A 26,688-nucleotide genomic window follows, 5' to 3' on the forward strand; every position below is an offset into this window, starting at 1 on the left:
CATAGCTTTGGCTTTCATCGTAGTTGTAACATTACCGTTTAAAATAGATGTTAAACCTCACCACACCCAATCATTGATTTATTATTGAGCAAATAAGTAACATTAACTTTAAAGGTAAATTTATACATCAACAATGAATACACATGCACACGGTACTGATCCGTTTAATCCGTTTAATATGTAGACAAGTTGCTTAAATGCAGATGATTACAATTTTTTTCTCTAATAATATACCAGCCAACACACTGACTTAAGAGAATAAGGATTTGTCCTTATTTGTCAAAGCACGTCACCATTACACTGTTAACTGTTCAAAAGCTCAGCACTGCCACATTTAATAACATACAGAGGTGGCTGCTGCAACAGGTTGAAACATTATGTTCACCAAAACCATGTATTAGTTATACATCATGAAGTAGATGTATGAATGTATCTTTACTAATATTAATGCTTTTCAAAAATGCATGATAATTTAAACAGTGTTCATTACATGTAATGATGATCTGTGCTCTTCAAATTGTCATTGTTATTATTGTAGATTACTCGATTTCATAGATGTAACCTGTAAAAAAAAAACCAAAGAATTAAAAAAAATCAGGTATTCATTCATTCATTATTCATCGTCATTTATATTCTTATCTATATTATAGTTTTACTTTTCCTGATTCCTAAATGTGTGAGCAAAATTTAAATGTTTCAGCTATGGTAGAGCTAAATGAAAATACCTTACAGTTGTATGACTTAATATTTAACAACAAAAAATGTTTTTTTTATGTAAAGTCATAATCTGCACAGTAACTCGTGAGTTATATCTCCCTCAAAACTGTAATGAAGTACAGTACTTTATTATTTATTATAATTTACACCACTGCTGGTGGTGGTACTTTGAGCCTCCAGAACATACCTTCATTCATGTTGTCATAAATATCAGGCCTGTGAAAATAATAATCAGAACTTAATGTACTCTCATACAGACACAGGCATTAAATGGTGCAGCAGTTAAGGTGTATTTGTAGTAAGCGTGTAGTTAAAAAAAGTGTAGAAAAAACAAAAATAAATAAAAATCTATGCTTTTTCAATATAGGTTTATTTCATTGACGCTATTACCTATCAAAAGGCAGAAGAGCTCTCTGGTAATCAACATCATCATATATGTCATCTATGGGCACAGAGACAATTATTAATAATGTTTAGTATATAATATTACTGCAACCTCTGCAATGGTTTGTACAGGATGTGAGAACCAAGGTAAAAAGGTTCAGATAGCTGACATATTTACCTCCATCTGTGGTTGGTTGCGGCAGAAGAAAACCTCTGATGGGAGAAGAGAAATAAATGATGCAGTTTGTGGTTAAAACAGGCCTGAAGGGTGTACATTCAAAAGTTATAATGAATTTAATGGACAGGATGTCATAACCAAATGCAAAAATAGTTGTCTTAGAGTCAACCTAACACTTGTCTCACTCTCAGCATCAACAAAAAGTGTATGATTTATGGTAGTATTAGCAGAGGAGAGTTTTAGGGCTTCAACTGTAAAACCAACATGACAGTAGTTTATGATCGTTGGAAGAATCATGTTAACCACTAGGTGTCACCCATACATAACAGTCTACATTTTGTAACAGCAGGAGTGGATGGGAAATAATTATTAGTGACACTTTTGTTTAATATATGTTTAACTTTTACTTTAAATGTACAGACTGTTTCTACTGTAATGAATGACCAAATCCAAAATATGAAAAAACAGTACAACCTTGTCTCTGGATTATCCACATCATCGTAAATGGGATCCTCTGCAACTTTGTGAAAAATGGAAAATCAACAGTCATGACTGCACAGAGGGCTTATTATCATGTTAGCATAGTTCAGTAAAAGAAATGACTGAAAGACAGTATAAGCAAACTGGCCAGTCATCTTCCCTCTGGGTTACCTGTGCTCTGAATGATCCTTCCTTGATTCAGAGAGAATGCTGATTCTCCTCCTTTATAACCAGCAGGTGTCTTGCCCTTCTCAATTACATGAGCAGGTCCTTTATTCTAGTTGAGGATATGAAGATCTCAGTCGTGACAGCTTTTTCACATAATCTCTGTTACAGGTTTCTATAGCAATCTAAAAATGGCAGGATGGCTGGATTACCTCTGTCCTGTTAGAAGGATGTTCTGTGAAGACAATGCAAAAAGTGCTTCAGCTATCCTGTCTGTCAGTTGATTTAATTTGCTTGTGCGTGACATGACATTGTGGATACTGGCCACCTGAGTGACTAAAACAATGGTGGATTTATTTATTGAAATGATGTAAAATTAAGCATAACCTTCATTGGGGTGCGACGGAGGGCTCATGGTGTTCAACTTTGTACACCTGCTGAGACAATGATCATAGTCAATACAAGATTACATACATTTATGTAAACAATTTAAGAGCAGACTGGAATAGAGTTTCTTTGCAACTGTGCATAATGAACAGAGCCTGGAGCCTGAATCCTCAGTAAATCAGTTGGCAAAGCTCATTGCAGGCTTAATTGTGTTGTAGATTTAATTGTAAGCCCATCAATCCATGCTCAATTGGCAGTAGCTGCCAATGGGGCTTCAACAAAGTACTGAATAAAGGTCTAAATGCTTTTGTAAATGACAGATTTCAGTTTTTGATTTTTCTTTTAAATTGCAAAAACATCATTTCACTTTGTCATTACAAGTTGCTGAGCGTAGACTGACGGGCAAAAATTGCCATTTCATTCATTTACAATATACAACACAGTAAAGGGGTCTGAATACTTTCTGAGGCCACTGCATACAGTGTATACCTGCACATCTCATTATATCAACAGTTGACCTTCAGCATTATAATAAAGACGCTCTACAATATGGAGACTCACAAAACAGCTATGTGGTTGAATGGTGGAGGGGCAAGTGAAGGAGCAACACAGCGTGGCATCATCATCCCTGGTCCTGTCAAACAAAAATGCTGCCTTTATTTATCTCTATACTACACATTCACCACATTCTACAACTGTTTACACTTTTAAAAAAATCATTTAAGTGTTTGAAAAAGCAAGAAAAAGCAAGAACCATGTATAGAGATTTTCTCTTCTTTGTCTTTAAATTATTGTATTATTGCATTTAAAAGTGTTTCTCACCATCATTCAAAGGTTTAGTACTCCTTCTGAATCGACGAATGTCAACATTTGGAGGTCTGTCAGGCTTCGGAGGAGGGCCTCTCAGGACACGCACATCAGGTAGCTTCTTCACGGGAACACAGGGCCGACTGCTCTCTCTTTGAAATTTATTTTGGGTTTCATGTGTTTTTAGGGATTTTGGTTTCAGTGTTTTAGGGAGCATGGGGGGTTTCGTGCAGATGATGTTTTTCACACAACCATTGCTGTCAGTCAGACTTTGCTCTCTGGTTGTGCTGGCTGAAGCAAGAGAGACACTGGATCTAGAGGAGTCAGTGCCTCTCTGAGTATGGCATCCACTGATTGTGTTCGCAGCATGTGATAGATTTGCCTCCAAAACACTTATTAAAGATTTAACAGAGGATACAGCGCGGACCTTTTCTTTGCTGGAGGCGTCTGGCACAGAGATGCGACTTTTAGCAAACTTAGCCATAAGACCCCTGATGTATGATTGTGTTTCCTATATAGAGAGGAAAATGAATACCTGTTTAGTGTGGCAAGCCTTACACTGAGACCTTACACCAAACATTAACATAAGTAGCAAGACTGCATCCACACTTTGGAGAGTGGAAACAAAAATGTTAGAAATTCTTAACATTGCTTGAAAAAATTAGCAATCACTCACCTGATCTTTGTGTGCTGACCCAAGTGTGTGTGTTTCTCTGTCTGTTGATAGTTTGTGTGATGCAATTCACTAAGCACAAATGCTCCACCCATATTTGACTCTCAACTGACTGGAAAAAGACAACTAAGTTTACAGAGAAATAGAAAATAGTGTATAAATATGAACTTCATTTCCTCTTGTGATTTTTGAAACTGTCATTTAGTAAAACCTTTGAGAGCATGAAATAGGTTGTTTCTAGCCCTCCTTTATGGGCTGTCAGCATAATGTATATCTTTCATATGGTTAAAGTAAGACCACAGCTCATATGAGTACTGACTTACATTTCACTCATGCACTTAAATTAAAAAAATAAATTTATAACCCAGTTATAGTGAAACCTTTATGTCATACCTTCTACGTTGCTGCCGTCTACTATATTTGTCATGGACACAGGGAGGAAATACTGAAGTGTTAAAATTATTTTTGAACCATTTCAAGTTCTTATCTCTGACCATGACAGGAAGAGACTGCTGAGACTGTTGTACATTGAGTACAACCTCCTAAATTCAAATAAAACAATAGAGAGCTTTGCGCAACCATCACATAAAGAAAAGTTTATTTGAGTATCTGTATATTATGGTAAAACCGCTTTACATTATTACATTACTTTGCTTGCACTCTTTCAAGTCAGTGTCGCTGTGGATATGAGAGCATCAATGTCCTTAATGGCTCTGGATGTCCTCTGAAGAGCTTCAGCAATGGAGCTCTCATTCACTGGTTCATGAGTCACCTCTTCTGCAGAACGAACTTGCGGCTCCACACTTCCTTTCTCACAACTTTGTAGGTGACTGTTCTCTAGAAGAACTGGGCACAGGATGTTAAAGAGCACACAAAGTGATCCTCAGGATATACACAGCTAATCTGAAAAATCTCACATAAAAAAAACAAAACTATTTGCGTCTACAGCTCTTTATGTTGTCATCTAAGCATTGAAGGATACAGTTGAACCGTTTTATCTTCGCCAGTTCTGCAGCTACAACATCTGACCTGAAGCAAATGGAAGATCTCATGAACATTACGAAGACGCTCTTAATATAGCATCCAACTTTTAGTAAGATAATACCAAAAGAGTGACCACAACAATGTAACTCACCGACTTTCGACTGCCTGTGTGACATTCATGTGATGGTCAGCAGATGTAGGGTCGGACAGGTTTTCTTCAAGCATCTGTGGTTTCAAAAAATGCCTGTGCTGAAAAATAAATAAATAAATAAATAAATGCAATTTCAGAAGATTGAACACTGTGTAAATACTGCAGATATCACTACTTCTGTGGCCTCTTGCAAGCAGCTGGGCGTGGCAGGGAGCTTCAGCGATTGCTTGGCCTGGTTGTAGCAAGTGAGGATCCTGTAGGACAGTGAAGCGACGGTTGGAGATTTAAATGAAATAAAGCCATGAAATTCATCAGAGCGTGATAAAACTTACCTGCCTGCACGACTCACAACAGAGCACACAGAGTACACCTGTCCGCATACATCCGGTGGAAGGCTATTCAAATGGTATGATATCTCTTTCACCTTTGAGATACACACAGTCAAATAATAAGGCATTTATGCAAAGACTGGCTTTGTATGCTAGTTTCCAAAAAATGATGATGATTATATGACAGTTACAGAATGAAAGGCTTAAACATACCCGCCCTGACTGGAGTTCAGGTTGGTAATGGGTAAAATAAGAGTTAAGGACACCATTAGACCGGATCACTGATCCATCTCCTGGTGAAACATCTATGACTGAGACAGCCCCGCTCAGTATCCTACACGAGAGACATACAGGTAAATACACAGTCACAGAGCTGTATATAAAACTTCTTAAATAAGAAATGTTAAGGTCGAACAAAAATCCTCCTAACATCTAATCTTCATCAGTAACTAAATGTGTATGCTCATTCTGGGGCATCAAATCTACACAATGACTTTCAATGTTTCAGTCAATTTGCTGAAAGCAACTAGTTATTCTGACATGTTTTGGCACAATAAACTGTTTAAAACTATGTTCTTTTAGAGTCAAACATAACGTTCCAAAGATCTTTAAGGCCTTTGACAAACCTGCATACCTACCTGTAGGTGACTCCATGACACCACATCACTTTCACCAGCTCTGTTGGAAGGTCTTGATCTGACTGTTCTTTTGTGGCCAGGGGGTCTACAATCTTCCACCTTAAATACATGAGTGAGTAAATCAGTCACTGAGTATTGTTAAATGGTGCACTACATGCCTCTTATTAATCAACAAACCTGTGTCTGTGAGGGGACGGACATGTGACAGGCAGCGCCTGAGGAAGCTGAGACCTTCTCTCTTCACTAAATACATCAGACGTGTTTACTTTCCCGTCTGCCTGAGCAGAATTGCCGGTTCCCTCTGCTCCGGCAACTTTAGGTTGAGAGAGACAAGCTGTCCAGTGATGGCGAGCCAAGGAGAGAGGGTAGCGCCACATGGGGGCATTAGCAAGGCAGGAGTGATGCTGGACCACAGTGGTGGATTGGTACTTCTCCTGTGGCTGCAAAGGGAAGAGATGAGATGAATGAAATAGTTCATCAAAGCTGAGTTATAACCACAGGAATATTTTAAGAAGCATTACCTTTGGCTGAGAGGTGCTGATAATCCGTGGAGAACAGGACCTTGATCTTACCGACTCGTTCCTTTTACTTCCTCTTCCCTGATGAACCTCTTTGGTCTCGTTATTGGTGCTCTGACAGATTTGCTGCTGACTGCCCAGTCCATCAGCAGGATCTCTGTTGAAACACTGAGTCTGACTGAGGCTACACGTGAACTTGACCGAAAATTCTTCACCTGAGGGCGACAGCATGAGGGCAGCGCTCCCCTCCTCAGACCAGACGATGGTCTCACCTCCAGGCCCCAGCTCAGCTTCACAGGAAGACCACTCAGGCCATTGCACGTAGGAGTCAATGCTGAAAAAAGGCTGCAGGAGGAGGTGTGAAGAAAATATGGATACTGACATTATTGCACAGTTTGAGGAACTAACAGTGGTCTAGGAAATAGCTCTTGGTACCTTCTTGTGTTCAGCAGGGATAAGTTCCTCTGGCAGATAAGGTCGACTTGCATATTTATTCCTGAATTCCAAGGCAGCTGCTATCAGCTCCTGCGAAATTAGCACGTTGAATACAATGGAGTTCAGTCTTTGCAGTTATTGTAATGCAGGATACAATCAAGACAAGACACCTTACCTTGTATGAGCTGATGGTGAACCTCGTCCTCTGTCGGACTCTCTCTCTGGGCTGCAGAGGATGGCCGGAGGGGTCTGTGGATTTCACCAGCATGAATTCACTGCCGCACGGCGACAGTTGTAACTGAGACCCGTTTACATAGCGAACATCCACCGACTCATCCTCGTACATGATCATCGAACTGACGCTAGCGTCGGTTTCCATTATCAGATGGGATCGATCGACTTTTTTTGGGTCATACACGCGCTGAAAACTCAAAACACAAAACACAGCGATACGTCGGTCAACGTCATCACGTTTGTTGGTGGCGCGCTCACCGGGAGGGAGAGAGCCGGACCGGAAGTGCCAGCAAGAAGGCTACAGCAAAAGTTGTAAATAAAAGAGTTTTTTTTTTTAAACTTAAAAAAAAAAGTTTTCATATATATTGTATATATATATATACAAGAGAGAGAGAGAGAGAGAATCTGACTTTAGAAAAAAATAAAGCAAGTGTACAAACAAATGTACAAACGTTCACAAATGTTCATCCATATCCCAGAGTCCAACATCAGCTCTGCCACTGCCACATTTTTATCCACTGCTACTTTTTCATCCTGCGCCCTGCTGCTGCACCGGAATGCAAGCTTAAAATGTAGTGGTGACATGGACAAACTGCACTCAGTTCTACATGTGGCCTGTGGGGGGCAGTAACGCAGCATCTCTGCATCTGGAGAACGGCAACAACGGAGAGGAGAAGAAGAAGCAGTATCAGTTACAGTGCCTGGGGCTCGATCGTTGCTCCCATCACACCGAGACGCATTCAGGCAGTTCAGCGCAATAAGTGACGCTCTATATTGCAATGGTTACACCGTCAGTCTGTTCTTTCACAGTAGACACGCCGGAGCTGCAATGAAGGTGCACTTTTTTTCTTTACATAACATCTGTTCCAATTTTAGCTCTTCTTAGACTGTCGCTTGCGTTAGCTAATGACACGCAAGCCTCTTGTGTCGGCGGAGCTGCCGTTATGTTACCTAGCCTGTGCTAATTGTCAAAACGGCAGCTGTCAACAAACATTGAATAGACAGTAATATTGAGCAGGAAATCATGTTGGTAAATTTGTTTTCACATTGAAGCTTTTGTTCAGCTGTTTGTTCAGCTGTTTTGCAGCGTTAACGTTGGCTGGTTATCAGCAATATTTTAACTATGTAGTTAGCTTAATTGTGTGTTTGTATAGTTCCAATTGTAGCTGCTTGCTCCGGCTGTCTGCACCTCTTCGTTTGCACTTGATTGTGTTAAACTAGCATTGTAGGATAAAGGCTTTTGGTCATCTCATCTGTAATTAGCACCCATATGTAGTCTCTATACAAAGAGCAGGTCTTGTTTCTGTCTTTAAATGTTACGGTTGCACCCATTCATGTTAAATGTCCTGTCAGTTTCTGCAGCATCAACAAGGTGAATGTGAAGATAGGAAATACTGAAGTGAAGGTATTTTCTGACTGACAGGCAGGGGCCTCGTCCATGTGGGCTTCATGCTGTGGTCTGCTGAATGAAGTCATGGGTACTGGGGCCGTCAGAGGCCAGCAGCCGGGGTTTGGGGCGGGTGCTGGACCCTTCAGATTTGCCCCCAGTGCGGGCTACTCCACATACCCGCCCACCAGCTCAGGGAGTCCCAGTCTTGTATGCAAGGCCTGTGGCCAGGCCTTCTCAGTCTTCAGGAGGAAGGTAGGTACTGGGGTGGTCTGTGGGATGCCACTATTTATTAATTGGTCAGCTGACTTAATGAGAAGGCAAAAGTGCATGTGTGGAAGCAGAAGGGAATTTTAAATGAATATTTTAGACAGAAGTACTAATTACGTGGTGTTCTTGGCTGTGAAAAACTGAGTGATCTATTTTTTGGCATGTAGTGCATGTTTTCATGCATGTTTACATTTAAAATGGGTCCTAATAATTTAATGCTGTCTGGCCATTATATTTTATATAAAATTAAGAGTGAAATTAACCAGTCTGTTTTGTTGCTTTTTAATTTAGAATATCACAGGATCTTGTATATTATAAAGCAGTTGTTATGTGCAGAGCATAATTAGCAAGAGTTTTCTAAACGGCAGAGACAGTATTTAGTTGTTGGAGGGGGGACACAAAAGTTGATTTAATTTAGACCCAGAGGCAACAAATTTTTATTGAAAACGCTGTGCCGTTCTAGCTGATCGCAGAGACAGATGGACTACATACTGGTTCTGTAATATGATGTTTGCTGATATTCATGCATGGTTCACACAGTCGCATTCTGTCTGAACCTTGTGCTTCACTCACTCATCGTGCCAGTCTAATCCCATGTCTTGCATTTATTACTGTTTGATGTTTGTCACTTATAAGAAATGAGTTGCCTCCTGTTTCTGTGCCTGGAGATGCAGAGCAGGTGTGAGTTTACTGGCATGGATATGCTTTCCAGTGATCTATTAAATGTTGTCTCTCCACTTAACTGCTTTCTTACTTTTGTCTATAATATCACAGGTTATTGTAAAAAAAATAAAAAATAATAAATTGAAAATAGAAAACGAAGGGTAGATAGGGACATTTGGCCACATTTTTCTGTCTAATGCATCAATTTCATTTTTGGCAGTAACACATGGTAGAAGGTGTGCATAAATCTCTAATTGCTTCATTTCCATCATCTTGTTTTTTCACTTTATTTCTTCCGTAGTATATTTGCTGCGACTGCAAGAAGAGCTTCTGCTCGCTGTGCTCCGTGCTGCAGGAGAATTTGCGCATTTGTGCCACATGCCATTTGCTGAAAGCGACGGCCTTTCAGCGGCCTCGGCTCATGCGTCTACGAGTAAAGGACCTGCGTCAGTACTTGCTGCTCCATAACATCCCCACCGATACCTGCAGGGAAAAGGAAGACCTGGTGGACTTGGTGCTCTGTCACCAAGGCATTGAAGAGGAGGAGGACCCTGACACGGGAAGCCTCCACTCGCGTTCCTTGTATACACCGACCCCTTCTACCACACAGTCTGCCTCTGAGCTGTCTGCTTTCGTCGCCTCTCAGGAGGAACCGCTCAGCAGGAGTGATAGCTCTGACACCAACCAGGTCAGGACCAACATGTAGTGAAACACATTAGTGTTTTTCCACAGCTCTTTAGGTTATTTGTGCAGATCTTAGTGCATTATATCACCCATTCAAGGAGACTATTTGTTGAGCAGCTACAAATGAGTCTATGGGAAGCATTTGACATGTTGCCACAGACAAATATAGAGGCAAAGTGCTGGAGTGAGGTTTTTTGTTCATCTTTTCACCTTGACTCTACTGCAATTTGTAACCCAGCTAAAAGGAAAGTGATTGGGATTCTAGAAAGCTGAGAGGCACAAACAAAAAGAGAGAATAAGAAGTGGTGCAACTGGCAATGAAAAGGGAGCTCAGCTCCAAGCAGCCAGGTTCCACTATAAATACTTGTACTTGGCCTGCTTAGAGAGCAGTAAGCTTCTCTATGAATGGAAGGGACGAGGCATTGTTGTTCCTAAGGTATCAATGGGCTGGCTGAAGAGTGTCTAATCCTAATCCCCAGCTAGCTGTCTTGTTCCTTGCATGTAGTGCACGCTAATGTTTGTTGTTGCTGTGTTGCAGGATATAGGTGACGCCACGTCGGTGTCTCTCCTCAACTTGGACCCCAGTGAACACACTCCTGAGGTGATCAGATTTCCTGCAATCGTTTTGAAATCAGTCATATGCGAATTATTGACAAATTCATTTCAGTTCTATTGCTGAATGCTGATGGCGTGCAAGGAAACCAGTGTAAGGGTTGAAAATGAGATGCTAATGCTTAGATTTCCTTGTCTGGATGTGAAACTGCTTTCTCCCTTGCTGTAAAAGCTGCAGTGTCTTGCAGAATGCAGTACTCAATAAAAACCAAATTTTCAAATTATAGTCAAAAAGTGCTGTTTGCACAAAAGAAGCTGTAAGAAATAAAACCATCTGTGATGAACAGGGGACTAAATCCTAAAAACAAATAAAAGTTTGATTTACAAAAAAATATAATTTAATTGTTACTCTGATGTTTTAGGTGAGTCCTCAGGCGCGACGCCGGGCCAGAGCATCTCTCTCAGACATCTCCAGCTTGAGGGACATCGAGGGCCTGTCTGTCAGACAGCTGAAGGAGATCCTGGCCAGGAACTTCGTCAACTATTCAGGGTGCTGTGAGAAGTGGGAGCTGGTGGAGCGTGTCAGCAGACTGTACAGGGAGACAGAGGAGAACAGAAAATCATGTAGGTACTAAGCACAGAGAGGATGATGCTGGAACTTTGTAGTTTTCTTATTATTTATTAGTTGATAGCTATGAGAAATCGTAAATTTATTTATTATAGAACATATGCTGTCAAGTAGACAGTATAGATATAAGTTGCTATAAAAGTATTGAACCCTTCCTTGTGCTTACTGTGCACCCAGTGATCATGTCTGATTTCTTTCTTGCAGTGGAAAATGTGAGCAGTACTGTAACCACAGGTAAGCTTTCACCATTTGTTTGAATTGTCCTAGATGCTGGTGTTGAATACCACATCCTGTTTTTAACCATAGCAAACTAATATCTTTCTTCTGACATATCCTGTAGGTAATAATGTTAAGTAGAAGTATCTACACCGATAACATGTAAACACGAGCAGACTCATACCAGTGAGTTTAGTCATTCAGGATGATGATGAAATGTCTCTTGCTTGCTTTACTCCTACCCACACTAAAGTGGTGGCCTTCCCCCCTCCCATCTGCAACGGTGCCATCGGAGGTAAGGCTTATAGATTCCTTGCCACCGTTGCCGTGGTCACGCATACCATCTGTGGCTCGCCTCTCCATCGTATGAACAGTATCACATCTACACTGCATCTGTATTCGTCGTGAACCCGTTCTCATTGGTTATCCAACCCTTTCTTTGTAAAATCCTTCTATGTGCTGCTCCCTGTGGAATGGCATTTTCCGTGAGGGCGTCTGGTCTGGTTGTTGAAAATGAATGTTCACGTATCCCACTGAAAAACTTAAATTTAAGTATTTCAGTTACATTTGTCATGCTCCAGGAACATTGATCCACCATGAGATCAATCTCCCAAGGTCAGCTATTCATGTGTTCAGCGTGTGACGCTAATTATGCTGAGAACTGCAGCATGTTAGCTGTGTACATTCACTCTCTTACCAGCAAGCCTCCGGCGATATAGACTGTGTGGTTGTCATGGAAACATCTTGACACATAGCCACAACAGCCATTGACATTTTTCAGGAGATTGTGAGCATGACCTGACCAAGATAAGGCACACTGGATAAGATGAGGTGTTTTATTAAGCTCCTGAGTATTTTGCTGCCCCCTTTATCCCGCCTCAGTGCATGAAATGTCATTCTGTTTTTTCCCCCACTGTGTTTTAAAGCAGTTTCTTGACATTTCCACTCACCTCTCTGTGTCCCTGTCTGTCTCACGCAGACGGCGAGAAGGGTCCGCTGACGATCCATGACGACAACCTCTGCAGGATCTGCATGGACGCCATGATCGACTGCGTTCTCCTGGAGTGCGGTCACATGGTCACCTGCACCAAGTGTGGCAAGAGGATGAACGAGTGCCCGATCTGCCGGCAGTACGTCGTGAGGGCCGTGCATGTCTTCAAGTCCTAGTGCACCAGAACAACACCAGAGCACCTGTTACAGAGCAGCAGCTCAGACTGAGACTGTACCTTCAACTCAACCATGCAGCTCATTACCTTTGAATCCCCAAAAGACTTATTTTGTGGATGTTTCATGTTTGTATTCACATTATTTGCACATCAAAATATTACAAGAAATGTGTTTTTCTTTAGAGTTTGACTCTTTGTTTTCACCAGTGGGCAGAGCTTACATTCGTACTTTCCTGCGAGTCATTCCTCAAGTAAACATATCGCTAATCTGTGTTCATTCCTAAGTGTCCGTTTTGCTTTTCTTACAATTCTTACAACACAAAGAATGTGTGGCACTCAGCCACGTGCAGTCTTGTTAAACACAACTCATCACCCTCAGATCTGCCTGTAAACTGTAGCTGGCGCTCGACTCTGTATTCTTTAGAGCAACTCTCTTTACAACTGCTGCAAGTGAATACATATCTTAGTAACATCGAGGACAGACTCACACTGAACCTAAGCACAGGAGAGTTAGGTGCCAAATAATGGGTCATGCCCTTTACGCTTCTCACCCATTTTTTTTTTCCTTGGACTGCGTGGGCCAGCTTGTGGCTGTCGATTGTTCAGCACGTTTTAACAGAAAGCACTTTGTTCACTCTGCGTGTTGACGCACCACTGCTCACAACCGACTGCTAAAGCCGGTAATAGTGGCTGAGGCAGCACGTGTACTAGTGACTGAATACTGGTCCAAATTTCAGCTTGACAGAGGAGGTTTACAAGGCCAACAACTTTGTTTAGGTCAGCAAGAAAAGCTAAATACAAATCATTGAGCTTGTTTTCATTCCAAGTTTTAAACTTAGTGTTACTCAGCCCACAAACGAGCAGATGCTCTGCCGCTGTGGTTCAAGGATACTGATGGCGATTTATGATGAAGGCAGAGTGTTATTTATATTTCATATTCACTTATTTTGTTACAAAAGAGCATGAAGCATTACACATTGAAACGAATCATAGAAACTGTCATCACAGCAATAGCTAAACTCCACTGTCATCTCTGTCCTGTCTCTGCACTTTAGTGGAGACACAAGACAAAAACCGGTGCTAACTCATCCAACCATCTTCCCTGTTTTCCAGCTGAACTGTGGATGTGAAACTCTGAATGTTTTTATTTTTTGTTGTCGTCGTATATTGTTGGGAGTGGAATGAAGTGTCTTAATGCTTTTTAGTTGATTCTCTCTCATGTAGGAAGTAATATATTGAACTAACTATTCAAAGATATAGCGACGAGTTTACTGACACCTGTGGTATAGAAAGTATATAGAAGTAATGACTTGCTAATGTACATTTGCATATATTGACCCATATGAGATGAATATATCTATATTTTTTCCATTTGATTTAAATTGTGTAATATCAGATTATTCAAATGTCCCTGGGATTGGGTTAGTTTATTATTCCAGAGTTACTTTTTCCTGTCAAGTGGTTTGACACATGTTTAATCTGCATAGGTTTGCTTGAATTATCTGTCCCTCTTGAACCAGAGCATGACAACAACCTATACGACCTGCACTGGTTACTTATATCCTCCATCTTACCCACCTATAAAACTCAATTTACTGGTTTTCTTTTCTCTTAATCCTACTCATTTAGACGTACCCAGCTCTCTACTGTACCCACACAAAGTCAACATTGCTGCTATTACAGTAAAAATGTCCCCTACAATCAGAAATAGTAGCGGAGCAGGTTGCACTTTTCCTCTAGAGAGGGTATAATTGTGTGCAAGGTTTTGTCTTTGTATTTGGGAATGTTGAACTTTTTATTTTGGTAATTAAAGATTTTAATTAAAGTCTGTTTTTGTATACTCGTGCATCACAAACGGTGTCCCTTTATTATCTCGGATAAAGTAATAGTGTGGAAACGATGAGTCGAGTAAGCGATCAGCACAAAATTGCCAACAATTTTTGATAACCGAGTGATCATGACTCCTGCCACAAAGATCAAATCAGCCTGACATCTTTTAATTCCACCAGAGCGTGAAAACTAAAAACTCATTAATGGTACAAATGAAATTCTTTTAATGCATATTAGCACTCAGTTTTTGGATTTACAAATATAAACATTATCACATTCACTTGAGGTGATAGCAGATTATAGCACAACACCCAAAATACACACAACACCTATGGGAGTTTATCTTTAAATGTATGCAAATGAGTAATTTGCAAAGACCTTAATTAGTTGCTTATATAAATCTGTATAGAAAATCAGATATGTGGGGTTGACTGCACTATAGAAAGTCATTGTCAGGTAAGTTGTCAGTCCTCTGTTTACTGTGACTGTCAAAATTCCTGCTATTGGATTCTGGGTGTTAAACACTCAGACCGTGAGCTGCAACAGGCTCAAACCGCCCTGATTTAATTATTTGCAAGTGTTCTTTGACCCAGTTTTGTGAGAAGTCCACGTCAAATTACTGAATAGAGGAATAAATACAAACTGTAATAAAAAATAGAAAAAAAAACAATAAATTAATGTTGAAATGTTGATAAAAATCCCATGAAACACCAAAACTCAACAGCTAATAAAAGCATTAAGGTAACTGAAGACATGAGGGTGTAACAGGAATCTGAAATTTGTTTACTTTTATCATTATTGAAATACATTCTAAATATTCAACAAGTGTTTATGATAATTTAACCAAATATTTATTACTGTACATGTTATTTTTTGTCTGATATTGAAGTTACACTGATGTCGAAAAAAGATTTTGGCACATAGAGGACACTGTTGTATGAAGGCAAACTGAGGAAGGTGAGAAATTTCCGTACACATGCCGTACTGTGATATTTTAGCTCCTGAGACACTGTAAACTCATGAAATGATGCTTGTATAAAAATACTGCGTTTGCAAATATTTAAAGATTTAAAATAAACAACGCAACTGTCAATTACAAGCATGTCTTTATAAAAGTACAATCTCAACACAAATGCATGCACGCCTTTTCCTCTTTGTCCATCCAGTGAATGTTTATCACCTCCTCACATTAAGAGTTCATCTAAGTTCTCCGCCCCGAAATCAGTCTCTCTCTTCAGTTTGTTCACCGTGACACTGACTCGGAGACTCATCATAGGGACCAGTATAATAAGAAAAAAAATTGTTCCATTAAGTGCAAAGACAGTTTTTCAATCTTTTTTTGTCCAATTAGGAACTAGCTTGTCTTCTGCAGCAGTTTGTCCTCTTTCAGTCTGAACGGTACACTCACAGACATCTCTGCGATGAACCTCTCGCAGGCCATCTTGCTCACCTGCTTGCAGAATCGGAGGTCTATCTGACAGATGCTTCCACAGCGCTTGAAAAAGCTTAGGGAATGGTCTGTGACCCGGTTACAAACTAAAAAAAGAAAATAGAACAATAATCAGTAATTTCATTTACTCCGCTTTTCCTGATGTGTAACGTCAAGAAAAGAACAAGATCTCAAAGTGCACGTAGATTATGCAACTGGGACAAAAGAAAACACAGAACTGCATCCAGTCTTTTCCACTGGGCTCTACTGGAACAGGCAGACTCAGTTCATTTACAGCTCTTTAACAATGGTGGCAGGCAGCTACAACTCCAACTTCCAACTGACTGGAACATAAGACAGATTTGTAAAAATTTCTCTGTGTGTGATGCCTCCAGATTGTGTCAGCATCTTAAAAAAAAAAAAAAAAGCCTCCTACAATCTGAGCCCAGTTTGAGCCCTACATCCTGCAAAAGTGCCACAGTTTAGCTGAGTTCAAGAAACACTGAGATCCAGTTTGAGTTATTGTGGAACTGCCTGCAAAAGGAAAATATGGTTTTTCACTTTTTAAATTTACTTGTCCCTGATTGGTCAGTTACAGCGCAGAAACTCCTGCAATTGTGCCTGTGTTTCCCTCAGGTCTCAGTTCTCACCGGACAGGTTGATTTCTGTTAGAGAGTCCCTGGTCGTGGTTCCTGCCGCTGTCAGTAAGTTGACTGACTGGTCGTTGATATGGTTGCAGTAGCTCAGGTCCAGCCTAGACAGCAAGGGCATGTGCCGACTGATGAGACGTAAAGACGTGTCAGTGATGTCCAGACCCGCCAGACGCAGGTCCTCCACATTCCGCAACTTGCAGCGGTTGTCTAGTTGACCTGTCAGTCAGTGATATAAACAGCATCATTAATCCGTTTCTGTATTTTGTCTACAGGTGCATGACATTTAGCATGTCTTCATGCTACAAATGTAGTCCCTCATATTAAAGAAAAAAAATGTTGATACCCGTCTTTCACTAACGATAATCTCTGCTCTTACAGAAAAGGAACCATAATGTGGAGTGTGAACTGGTGACGTAATGTGAAACGTTAACCACCATGACTGATCCACCACCAAAATAATGTTAAGTCAGTAAACTAATCACTAAGGAGTTTAACCTTTATGTAATGGGATCAGACGCTACGCGAATGTTACATTTACTCAACAATTCTACGCCTAAATGTCACAAAACAGGGACCACAGTGCACCATGGGAGACAGGAAATAAAACCTCCATCCATGGCAGCGCTTGTGCTTTGTTGACCCACTGAATTACCTGGTCTGTTATCTGTGGGGGGTGAGAGGAGGTCCCTCATCTGTGCGTCTTTAAGTCCCTCCACCCACTGCACGTCCAGGGTACGCAGCAGAGGGCAGCTGGAGGTGCAGAGAGCAGACACAGCAGCCCAAGAACACCCTGATAACTTTAACACCCGCAGACCTGAAAGACCCAGCAGCATGTTAAAATACCAACACAGAACAAGTGAAACAAACAGAATTTTCCTTGTTAATGGATCAATAAACACTCAGAGTTGGGTACCTGGCAATCTGTTAATAAGCCAGCTTAATTGCTTCTTGGAAATGTTAGTCCAGCTGAGGTCTAGGGAAACTGGCTGTCGGCGGATAATCCCGCTCAGCATGAGTGGAGTGATGGAGGTGCAGCGGTTCAGATCGATCTTTGTCCACAGTCTTTTATCACAACACCTATCGGACATCAGAAACAAAGATGTGCGTTGAGTGTTATGTCTTTGTGTCACACTGTCAAAGCAGAGCACCCAAAAAAAAAAACAAGCTCTAATTGACTTTCACACATAAAAGGAGAAGAACTGTGCACTCTGTGCAGTAATGGCTCTTTTGCAATGCTTGTGATTTTGAATATTAAAATGCAAACGTGCTATTTTCAGTCTGTGCTGTGCATTTACCATCTGTTCCACGTCTTGCAGACTCTCATGCAGACACACGACTCCTGGTGTGTGAGATAGCGAAAGATCTTCATCCAGACCTCACGTTGGATAACGTGTGTTTTACCGTCTTTTAGTGGTAGTCTGTCGGGAGGCGGGCTTATCGGAGGGGGCCGAATGACGTGCCGCTCCATTTGGACACACTTGGGTGGGGAGCGTGGGGGCACCGGCCGGTTGGTTGGGGTGCTCCTGTTGAAGCCCAGTGGAGTGATCTGACTCGGGTAAAAGTGCCGCAGCTCCCACGGCGTCCCGTTCATCTCTTTGGTCTTGAGGTGGGACCTCTGATCCCCGAGTTCACTGCCGTTGCGGAACAACCTCTTGGGTTCCTCGTTCTCCGTCTCCGGCTCCACCTTTAGGGGTTGGCGGTTCTCGTTGGCCAGGCAGTCCTCCGTCTTCTGGATTTCTTGGTTCAGTGCTTTGCTCAGTTCTCGGCTCAGCTCCCTGTTGGGTAAGCGGCGTTTACGGCGAGTTTTTGGACGCGGGCCTTTTTCCTGGGTCTCGCTCCCGCCCTCGCTGCTGGGGCCGGCCTGAGGAGAGCTGCAGTGAGACTGGTCACTGTCTCCCACAGGGGTTTTAATGCAGGGATTCAAATGTTCATTCTTGGAGTCCTTGTCATCCCCTTCTTCTTCGGTGTCTCCAAAACGCCCTTTCTTCTCTACACCAGTCCGGAAGTGAGGCTCCCTTCCTTCGTCATCCTCCTCCTCACATGCATCTTCGTCATCTTCTTCTGTCTTGATTTGGTGCAGAAGTTTGGAAAAATATGGATCATCTGACTTTTCCTGCAGGAAAAATATGGCATGAGAATGACTTACATTATTTTGGTTTCATAAAAGTGGAATCATCCCCAAACACCTGGATTCATTATGTGTTAAAAAAAAAAAAAAAAAAAAAAAAAATAGTCAGTCACTCCATATATGATACAAACCTTCTTCCTCACACTGGCATCCTCTTCCTCATCATCATCAAACAGCTTCCTCTTCTTCCTCAGTTTGTCCTCAGGCCTGGGCCTGGGCAGGCTGCTGGGGGAGAGCAGTGGCGGCTGTCGGTGGAGAGACTCCTCGGGTCTGTACCTGGGTGTCTCCTCTCTGTCGGGTCTCCTCTTGGCTGCAGAGGAAGCGTCCCCCTCCTCCTTCACAGGCTTCTGTTCCCTCAGCAGAGAGCCGGGGAGGTTGGAGGCATATTTGAAGCCCGGACCCCTTTTTTGCTTCAGTGCCAAAGGGGACAAAAATTGCGAGACAACTTTATACCTTTAGCCTATAGAGACCAGGAAAACCAACTGTGCTTCAAGAGTAGCTACGGTTTAATAAACTCGTCACTGTGACCAAAATAAAAAACATTTAGTATGTCAGTGGTTTCCTGCTTTTGTGACGAACACAGTCACATGTTACTGACTTTCACAAACTGTAAACAGGAAGTGGCAAGCTGAAAACACAAACTGAAATAAAGAAAGCAATACTGAAATAACAAAACAACTGTGAATAATAGCCAGACACTTTAGTAGTAATTTTCTTGTGACTGAAAATCCTAACACACAGTTACTGTGAACTGCTGCTTAACCTAAACACTCTGACTCACACACATTTGTACTCACTTTTCCACTTTTCCCAGCATGGTTGCATTTGGGACATTCCCAGCAGTTAGGGAGTTCATCGTTCACCACTCCAGACGCATCGCTCACCTGAGAAACCGACGACAAATAGAGCCAGATTTCAACAAGACCAACAAGTTTTAACGAATTCCTATGTGCAGATTGTTTAACACAAAGAAGACAAGGGAAGTGAAAGCGAATGGTGTGATGTGTGCCTGTTAGGCAGGTCAGCTCAGTTTAACCTCAGCCGTACTAAACATGCAGACTCTTGCTTCATGCATTACATAGAAAAGGGAAGTAGAGTTAGAGACTCCTACTTCAGGAGCTGAAATATGCACCTCTAAATGGATGTAACGTCTAAATTACTGTATGTTATGTGCTGCCAAACAACCAGGCAGTGCATCTGTGAAAAACAGGTTTGACCAAGCTGATGCTAGCAACAACCTGTTGTGTTTTTAACATTACAGTTACAAACAGGGTGTGTGCTGCTTTACATTTTGTTTTGCTTTTATCTCATAAAATGCCTTTAGCGCTTAAACTAGTAAAGTCTACAGTCCATTGGCACTTTTAGGCAATCCTCTTCCTCATCCTTTTAAGGCAATGGGCTCAGCTTTAGCTCATTTAGTAAATGTTTGTACTTGTTTTTTTGAGCATGTGGTAGCAGTCAAATCCTCAAACATGATACTGTCATGCTTGAGCCATAAAAACCTCTGAACCACATAAGAACAATGAGTGTATCTAGAGTTATATAAACAACACCATTTCCACATCCAGATACCCTCAGTGACTACAGTCCAATCATCTGAGTCACTCACATTATGTTACGATGACATGGGATTGCTGGCACACTACTTTAACACAGATGAGTCATTGTGTGAATGACTTGACTGAGATGGAGCTGTTCAACTGTTCCCAGCCTGGCCCTCTGTACCTTGAGGCAGTTGGGATGGACGATCTCGTTGCAGATGGAGCACTCCATCAGCATAAAGTTGAACTTGTCCTCCTCGTCCTCCAGTGTATCCTCCTTCCCTGCCTCTTTACACACCACACACACTGCTGTGTGGGGTAGGACGGGCTGCAAGGATCAAGAACAAATAAAAAAAGTAGAAATAAATAAACTGAATGAGTGATGTTGCCTTTTTCGGTAAAGACACTGTGATTGCTAACAAGTTTGCAATTTCTAAAACTTTAGACTTATTAGGGATAAATGTGGCGAACACTTTCTAAAAATACAAACTCTGAATATTTGTAATATCTACAAGTCTCCAACTACTGACTCACCGCAATGCACTGCCTCATAATGCAGGACTGCTTCATGCGGCCCGGTCCTCCAAACTTCTTCATGTCCTTGCAGAAGTGACACTCGCCACACTCAGTGCGGAGGCACGCTTCGCACTTTCGGCAGCGTGTCCTCCTGCGTCTGGCACCGGACGAGCTGCGGTTGGACGGCAGCTTAACGGCTGACGACGTCCCCATCTTGGGCTTCGGCCGGTTGGCTGCCCGCTGCTGGAAGACAAACAGACAGAGTGAGAGTGAGTTTAAGGCGAGAAAATTCATAGACTTTTGGTCAGTGGAAGGCGACAAGTTTGTACACTGAAACAACAATTGTGCTGTCCACTGTGACAAGGATCTTTGAGGAAGATAATGAGTGCAACACACTGTATATATCAGGCTTATCTGTATTGAACTGCTGGATCTGAAATTAATCCTGATAATGTTGCATCGACACAATACAATTTCTTTTCATTTAGTCATGATAGGCTTTTTCGGCTGCTGTTTGACACACCCTAGCCAGTCTTGACTTTCTAGCTGCAGCTATTTTCTGAATCTCTGTGTATTTCTTTCTCCTGATGATTAAAACAACAGGGAAGCTTTCAGGGATGTACCTGCCAGAAAAATTCAAGACCAAACATGCTTTCTACATTTATGCTGAAGGGATTTTATAACTTGTTCAGAGAACTGAGACACAAGGAAACGGGTACAAATAAAGGATTCTCTTCACACATCTGCACCAAGCATTAGAGTTGCAACTAACATGTAATTTCATTACTGAGATTAGTCTTTTTGTTTACAAAATGTCAGAAAATAGAGTAAAAAAATAAATCAATAAACAGATGAACTGTTTAAACTGTAAAATGTCAAGGATTTGTGAAAAATAGCCCATCACAATCTCCAAGAGCCCAGGGTGGCATGTTTAAATGTTCAGTGTACAAAGATATAAATCAAGAAATAGCAGCAAATCTTGAAGCTGGAGAAGCTGGAATCAATAAATATTTGATATTGTGCTTGCAAAATAATTTAAATTGTTAATCAGTTATCAAAATAGTTGGCAATTTATGTTCTGATCAGGTAATCAACTGATTGACTAACTGTCAGCTGCAGATATTAGAATCTAAAATGGCATCAAAAGAAATGATCGTGTAAGTTATCAGATCAAAACCTGCCCCACTGCTACCACTTCTTGTGCTCTGACCCTTTTCAAGAACTACACTCATACACTGTTTGTGTGACTCATACGAGTAAATGAAAGAAAAGGTAACAGGATGATTAAACTCATGTTGCAAATTTGCGAGGGAAAAGACTCAGCACCCACCCATCCACGCACACACACTCACACACACACACACACTCAGCTTTGAATCAATTACCCTAAATTCAGGTTTGTAATTTTCTCACATTTATTTTTAGTCTCTTTCCCTGTTGCCATGGCAGGATTGTACAGCACTATGAAAATAAGACAAATCATAGACCATTACAGTGATTCTTGTTCTAGCAGGAGAGGTTACCTTGGCAACACATTTGCCTTGCTGGTGGCAACTGTTTGAATAGAGGACTGCAAGAGATGGATAAAAATAAGCTCACAGTGGAGGTTATGATTTATTAGTGTGAGACTGTGAGCACTTCTCAAGTGTAATTTCTCTTATGATATTGCTGGTAACTAAACACTGCCAACATACTACTGATGACTCTACCTTTATTTATGAAACATTAGTATTTTATTAAATAGCTTTCAAGCGCACATTTCCTTCATTTCTGAATAACAACGCTGAATAAGTATGGACAGGTTAAACAGGTAAACCGAGATAGAAATAGAACAAGACATTCCAGGCTGACAACAATATATACTGATGCTCTCTGAATGATATTACCCACAGGAGAAAGCAGCCCTGAATCTGTTGACTGTGGAAAAAACAGAACCTACTCAGTAGGTCATTAATGTTGACCTGATTTTGTCATCCTCATAACAACATGTGCCTCCATGTTTACCACAAACAGTTCTTCTTAGCAATTCTCCTCCGGGGTATTTAGCAAAATACTTTTTTGAAATCTATAGACTTAGATCGCGGAGTTTCTTTTAACACAATGGGTTGTTCTTTGCCTGCTGTTGCTGATGGAGCATTGAATCAAAACAGGGATAAATCCATCTGACAGCTTTCCATAAATCCATCTGACTACCATGGAAATATGGGAGGGAGACATCAAAGAAATGACTGTTGCTGCTGCTGCTACTGCTGTTGCAGGGGTGGCTGTCATCACACAGTGTTTTTTTAGTTCTGCTGCTGCATTATTTTCTTGACCTTGTCTGACACAACTGTTTATCTAATGGCTTACCTGACGTCAGGTTTGCAGAGCCTCTGAGCAGATTGTCTGATGAATTAAAGTGCCTATGCAAAGTTCTGACCACAACAAATGATTGATGATGCTTTGGTTCCCTGAACGTGACCTCTATCTGGTTATTTTACTAGCAGAATAAAATTGGGCCAAAAACAAATCAAAGCAGACCACTTTTCAGAGCATGATCGACAGAGCAACCATCACCTGACCCGTCTTTACTGTAACTCTGTGCAGTAATATGTCAGGAATTTGGGATTGGTTGCTGGGGCCTGTGAACAAAAACATGGCCTATATTCTGAGTGCAGTCTTCTGACTCAGCTTCAACGTGGATTTCAGCGGAGGGGAGTCACAAGGCTCATCATCTGCTGCTCATGTACAGTGGTCCTTAACACAACTAGATGAGTGCGTTACTGTCTCCAAAGATGTGTCACAACAGAAGAGGTCAAAATACCCTCTGTGATGAGGAACTGTTAAATGGTTGGTGTGGATATAAACATTGTGTAAGCACAAGGAGCTGTCACCCATGTCAACATGTCACTCATTTCTCCTGAATAATACAGTCCCAGTATCAAATGAAGACTTTTGCAATATTCCAAGAGAGCCCAGTGAGAAAGCATCCATGCTATGGACTTCATATCACATAAGAACTTTGTGCTCAGGACCCTCACAGGACAATATGCTTGGTCTGACGCCTGACCAAAATCATCAGCATGTGGACAAAATCCAGCTGAAATCAAAGCAACCCTAATTTTGCTGGGGGGCTTGACGGGGGTCACTGGACCCCAGTTTGGAAACCCAACAGAAGTAGAGCCACTTCATTGTTCCCTCTCCCCATCCCCCTCCTCAGTCCCTGCTTCAACAACATTTTGCCTAAAGCCCTCTTAAAGGCACAGGGTGGTGGGGCAAGTTTAGGAAGTATGAGGGCATTAATCGCAGGAAAAGCATTTTCTAAAGAGGAAATACGGGAGTTTAGTGCACATGAGCAAATCACAGCTTTGAACAGCATGAAGTTGGATAGCCTTAATGCTAATGGAGGACTTTGGGGTCCTGGCCACAGCCACGAATTTCTAACATTATTGGATGAAAGTGCTCTGTGTTAAGAGGTAGTCCGTACAAAATGGGTCAGTGGTGGCAAACATGACAGATGGTGTCCAAGGAGGAGAGGACACGGTGTGTTTGGACGGTCAGGGTATCAATTCTGATAAGGAGTCCGATTCCATTTAACTCTGTGCTATGTATTAAATGTTTAGCTAGGTAATACCTCTCTATAACCCGTTTAACCGTGGAAGGATGGTTTAGAACAAGACGCCTTTCTCCTTTCAACTCGACTAAAATAGAAAGAGGAAAATAGAGAGAAGGGTGAGCGGGTGAAAACCGCCTGAACCAACTGAAGAAAAACCACTCACTTCAGCTCACAAACGGCTTTCTTTCACAGTAAAATAACACACGCACACAGAGAGACCACATAATGAAGCGTAAGAGCTCTGACCTGCTCAGACTCTGAATCATATTCCTCATCGTCTCCGCTCAATGACAAGGCCATGGCTCCTCTCTCTCATCGTTTGTGAACAGCAGAGAAAACTAACATGGCTGAACAAGGCTCCTCCAGGCTCGGCTCGGATCACCCCCTCCCACCCCCTCTTTCACATCACACCGACTCAGGCACAGGCAGCTGCTAGCTATGTTCATCGCGCTGCCTTCAAGGACCATGGGAAACGCCAACTTCCTGCTTACTTGAACCACCTACAGCATTAACGTATCACTCGACCGTGGAAGCAATAATAATAATTGCACTCACATTTCAAATGTAGAAGTGTATGTGAAACAGTAACGCGAGATAAAAGGTAAGTATGGCATAAAGGTGTTAGTCTATTTGTCCAGGGTCGGCACACGTTGCAACGTTTATTCAAATGCTACCTAAATGCAGCATCGATGCAACAGGAAATGAAGATTAGCAGGTAATACAAGAAGGTTCACTCCTACACACGTTTGTGTTTGCTTCTGATTGTCTTTGTGGGGCGTGAGTGACGGTACAGGTTAAATTCTTCAAAGGTTAATTTGATTTTTTTTTTTTTTTTTTTTAACATTTAATAGTTTCAGAATTACTCAGAGGCTTAGACGACACGCCCATGAATACGCTTTCATGTCGTTATGTGAAGCCTGTTTGATATCAGTTATGATTATTAATGCTTTATATATGTTACAGCTTAATGCCCGAACAGTTCAATGATTTTGACTGGCAGTCACCTGACCTCAGTCCAGCAGGTGCTTTAGGTGAGGTCAAGAGCAAGTGCGTTTTATATAAACAATATTTCAAGTGTTTGCCGATGCACTAAATTTGCTTCCACATATTAAACATGATGCTGACTTTGGTTTATTTGTCCAACACGTTATTCCTCCGAATTTAAAAACGTTCACAATTACCACACTCACACATTGTTCATCTAACGTTGATAAACATCCTCAAACTAAAGGTGAGAGTCAGCACTTTAACATGGCTTCGTTTCAGACCTAAGGCGCTGGAGCACAGAGCCAACACAATAAGAAATGTGTTACTGCCTTACTAAGGGTGAGACTTTATGATATAATGATAGTAATTTAACTGTGAATCATATAAAAACCACTCTGCTTATGGTTTGAAAATGTCTCTCTTTTGCGACATCGGGTGGTGGCATCAAGTATGAGACTATAGCACAGTTAGAGTAGAGTAGAGTTAGGCGAAAACAGCATGTGTGCAGTGAAACAGTTAAATGACAAGCATGTCAAGGTCCCTGAAAATGTCCCTGAAAAGGAGAATTTAAAAGATTTATTTCGGGAATTCATACACCTATTATGAAAAGTGAATTTACCTCCAAATATGCACTGTTTTTCAGAAAGGCCTTGTTAATTTTTCTGCCTGCGACCCCTTCAGATTCTAGTGAAACATGACTAAATTTAGCCTGTGATGGATGGTTTGAGCCCACAAAAGGAACCGTATTTCAGGATTATGAGGGAGTAGTAGATCTGCACAGTTATGTGTGGCAGTGAGATCAGATTTCTCTGTGCTCAAACATAGAAATGGAAATGGTGCACATCTGATTTTGTGAGAGAGAGTTTTATGACTGCTATAGTTAATCTGTAAGGAATGTACCAAGGTAGCCTATACAAAGTGTGCTTCTCCTATACCTCTGTAGTGAGTGGAGTTTTCTCTATAGGGCAGTGGGAATGCCTGTCACACACATTCATGCATATCTGTCTGCACACGGAAAATCACACACAGAATACAGTATGTTTTCACTCTGCTTTTCTATATCATACTGTATTCTCTTAAGAAAAAAACCTTCCAGTTTCTGATTAAATAGTGATTAATTTGTTCATTGTTATGTATCTAGTGTTCAGAAGTGTGAACTTACACAGGGAAGCCTGCAAAACCTCATCACTGAAACTACTCAAAAGCAATGAATGGAGCAGCTGTTTCTGTGTCTAGACAAACCACTTTCCCACGAATGGAAAATTGGTCTCAGATTTTTGGACCCCACTGTGCATAAATACTGAAATGCACACATGCATACATATACTCATATATCCTCATACTCACACACATATCACGTTAT

The 26,688-nt window shown here is 41.4% G+C and overlaps 4 protein-coding genes across 9 annotated transcripts; 1 reads left to right on the forward strand and 3 right to left on the reverse strand.

Moving 5' to 3' along the window:
* Nucleotides 1–179: 179 nt before the first annotated feature.
* Nucleotides 180–3,826, reverse strand: LOC121184887 (FYN-binding protein 1-like). The gene is made up of 11 exons (XM_041042803.1): nt 3,795–3,826; nt 3,134–3,629; nt 2,873–2,945; nt 2,312–2,361; nt 2,137–2,159; nt 1,931–2,036; nt 1,754–1,799; nt 1,280–1,314; nt 1,108–1,159; nt 905–933; nt 180–562 (listed from the first exon to the last, which is right to left on the reverse strand). The coding sequence occupies exons 2-11, from the start codon at nt 3,600–3,602 to the stop codon at nt 540–542; spliced, it is 906 nt and encodes a 301-aa protein (XP_040898737.1). The 5' UTR covers nt 3,603–3,629; nt 3,795–3,826; the 3' UTR covers nt 180–539.
* Nucleotides 3,827–4,372: 546 nt separating this feature from the next.
* On the reverse strand, nt 4,373–7,298 carry c7h5orf34 (chromosome 7 C5orf34 homolog). 2 transcript variants are annotated; one of them, XM_041041537.1, is made up of 11 exons: nt 7,022–7,298; nt 6,847–6,936; nt 6,415–6,756; nt 6,071–6,333; nt 5,894–5,992; nt 5,469–5,589; nt 5,259–5,350; nt 5,102–5,180; nt 4,927–5,024; nt 4,774–4,820; nt 4,373–4,637 (listed from the first exon to the last, which is right to left on the reverse strand). In XM_041041537.1, exons 1-11 carry the CDS (start codon nt 7,223–7,225, stop codon nt 4,456–4,458), a joined length of 1,617 nt encoding a protein of 538 aa, XP_040897471.1. In that variant the 5' UTR covers nt 7,226–7,298; the 3' UTR covers nt 4,373–4,455. The 2 variants fall into 2 exon arrangements, 1 of the variants encoding a protein (XP_040897471.1); XR_005894268.1 differs by having other exon boundaries at nt 4,546–4,637; nt 4,927–5,019.
* A 479-nt stretch (nt 7,299–7,777) lies between these two features.
* Nucleotides 7,778–14,486, forward strand: rnf34a (ring finger protein 34a). 3 transcript variants are annotated; one of them, XM_041041540.1, is made up of 7 exons: nt 7,778–7,915; nt 8,434–8,722; nt 9,702–10,088; nt 10,623–10,685; nt 11,059–11,260; nt 11,469–11,498; nt 12,460–14,486. In XM_041041540.1, the coding sequence occupies exons 2-7, from the start codon at nt 8,519–8,521 to the stop codon at nt 12,645–12,647; spliced, it is 1,074 nt and encodes a 357-aa protein (XP_040897474.1). In that variant the 5' UTR covers nt 7,778–7,915; nt 8,434–8,518; the 3' UTR covers nt 12,648–14,486. The 3 variants fall into 3 exon arrangements, with proteins under 3 accessions (XP_040897474.1, XP_040897475.1, XP_040897473.1); XM_041041541.1 differs by having other exon boundaries at nt 8,443–8,722; XM_041041539.1 differs by having other exon boundaries at nt 8,504–8,722.
* A 190-nt stretch (nt 14,487–14,676) lies between these two features.
* Nucleotides 14,677–24,736, reverse strand: kdm2ba (lysine (K)-specific demethylase 2Ba). Of its 3 annotated transcripts, none has more exons than XM_041041535.1 (10): nt 24,585–24,736; nt 20,762–20,983; nt 20,412–20,555; nt 19,484–19,570; nt 18,818–19,105; nt 17,854–18,671; nt 17,472–17,635; nt 17,211–17,372; nt 16,556–16,774; nt 14,677–16,012 (listed from the first exon to the last, which is right to left on the reverse strand). In XM_041041535.1, exons 1-10 carry the CDS (start codon nt 24,636–24,638, stop codon nt 15,831–15,833), a joined length of 2,340 nt encoding a protein of 779 aa, XP_040897469.1. In that variant the 5' UTR covers nt 24,639–24,736; the 3' UTR covers nt 14,677–15,830. The 3 variants fall into 3 exon arrangements, with proteins under 3 accessions (XP_040897469.1, XP_040897470.1, XP_040897468.1); XM_041041536.1 differs by having other exon boundaries at nt 18,818–19,096; nt 20,762–20,986; XM_041041534.1 differs by having other exon boundaries at nt 20,762–20,986.
* Nucleotides 24,737–26,688: the final 1,952 nt, after the last annotated feature.

This window comes from Toxotes jaculatrix, chromosome 7 (assembly GCF_017976425.1).
Source record: "Toxotes jaculatrix isolate fToxJac2 chromosome 7, fToxJac2.pri, whole genome shotgun sequence".
Taxonomy (NCBI): domain Eukaryota; kingdom Metazoa; phylum Chordata; class Actinopteri; family Toxotidae; genus Toxotes; species Toxotes jaculatrix.

Coding starts and splice junctions, on each gene's coding strand:
- c7h5orf34 (XM_041041537.1), bottom strand. CDS start 7,225: ATGGAAACCGACGCTAGCGTCAGTTCGATGATCATGTACGAGGATGAG. Junction 5,025..5,101: donor GCTTGCAAGAGGCCACAGAA/GTAGTGATATCT, acceptor TTTATTTTTCAG/CACAGGCATTTTTTGAAACC. Junction 4,821..4,926: donor ACACAGGCAGTCGAAAGTCG/GTGAGTTACATT, acceptor CATTTGCTTCAG/GTCAGATGTTGTAGCTGCAG.
- rnf34a (XM_041041539.1), top strand. Junction 8,723..9,701: donor TCTCAGTCTTCAGGAGGAAG/GTAGGTACTGGG, acceptor TTTCTTCCGTAG/TATATTTGCTGCGACTGCAA. Junction 11,499..12,459: donor GAGCAGTACTGTAACCACAG/GTAAGCTTTCAC, acceptor TGTCTCACGCAG/ACGGCGAGAAGGGTCCGCTG.
- kdm2ba (XM_041041534.1), bottom strand. CDS start 24,638: ATGGCCTTGTCATTGAGCGGAGACGATGAGGAATATGATTCAGAGTCT. Junction 20,556..20,761: donor TTATGAGGCAGTGCATTGCG/GTGAGTCAGTAG, acceptor TGATCCTTGCAG/CCCGTCCTACCCCACACAGC. Junction 19,571..20,411: donor TCCATCCCAACTGCCTCAAG/GTACAGAGGGCC, acceptor TCGGTTTCTCAG/GTGAGCGATGCGTCTGGAGT.
- LOC121184887 (XM_041042803.1), bottom strand. CDS start 3,602: ATGGCTAAGTTTGCTAAAAGTCGCATCTCTGTGCCAGACGCCTCCAGC. Junction 2,037..2,136: donor ATCCTTCTAACAGGACAGAG/GTAATCCAGCCA, acceptor ATCCTCAACTAG/AATAAAGGACCTGCTCATGT. Junction 1,315..1,753: donor GTGGATAATCCAGAGACAAG/GTTGTACTGTTT, acceptor TTCTCCCATCAG/AGGTTTTCTTCTGCCGCAAC.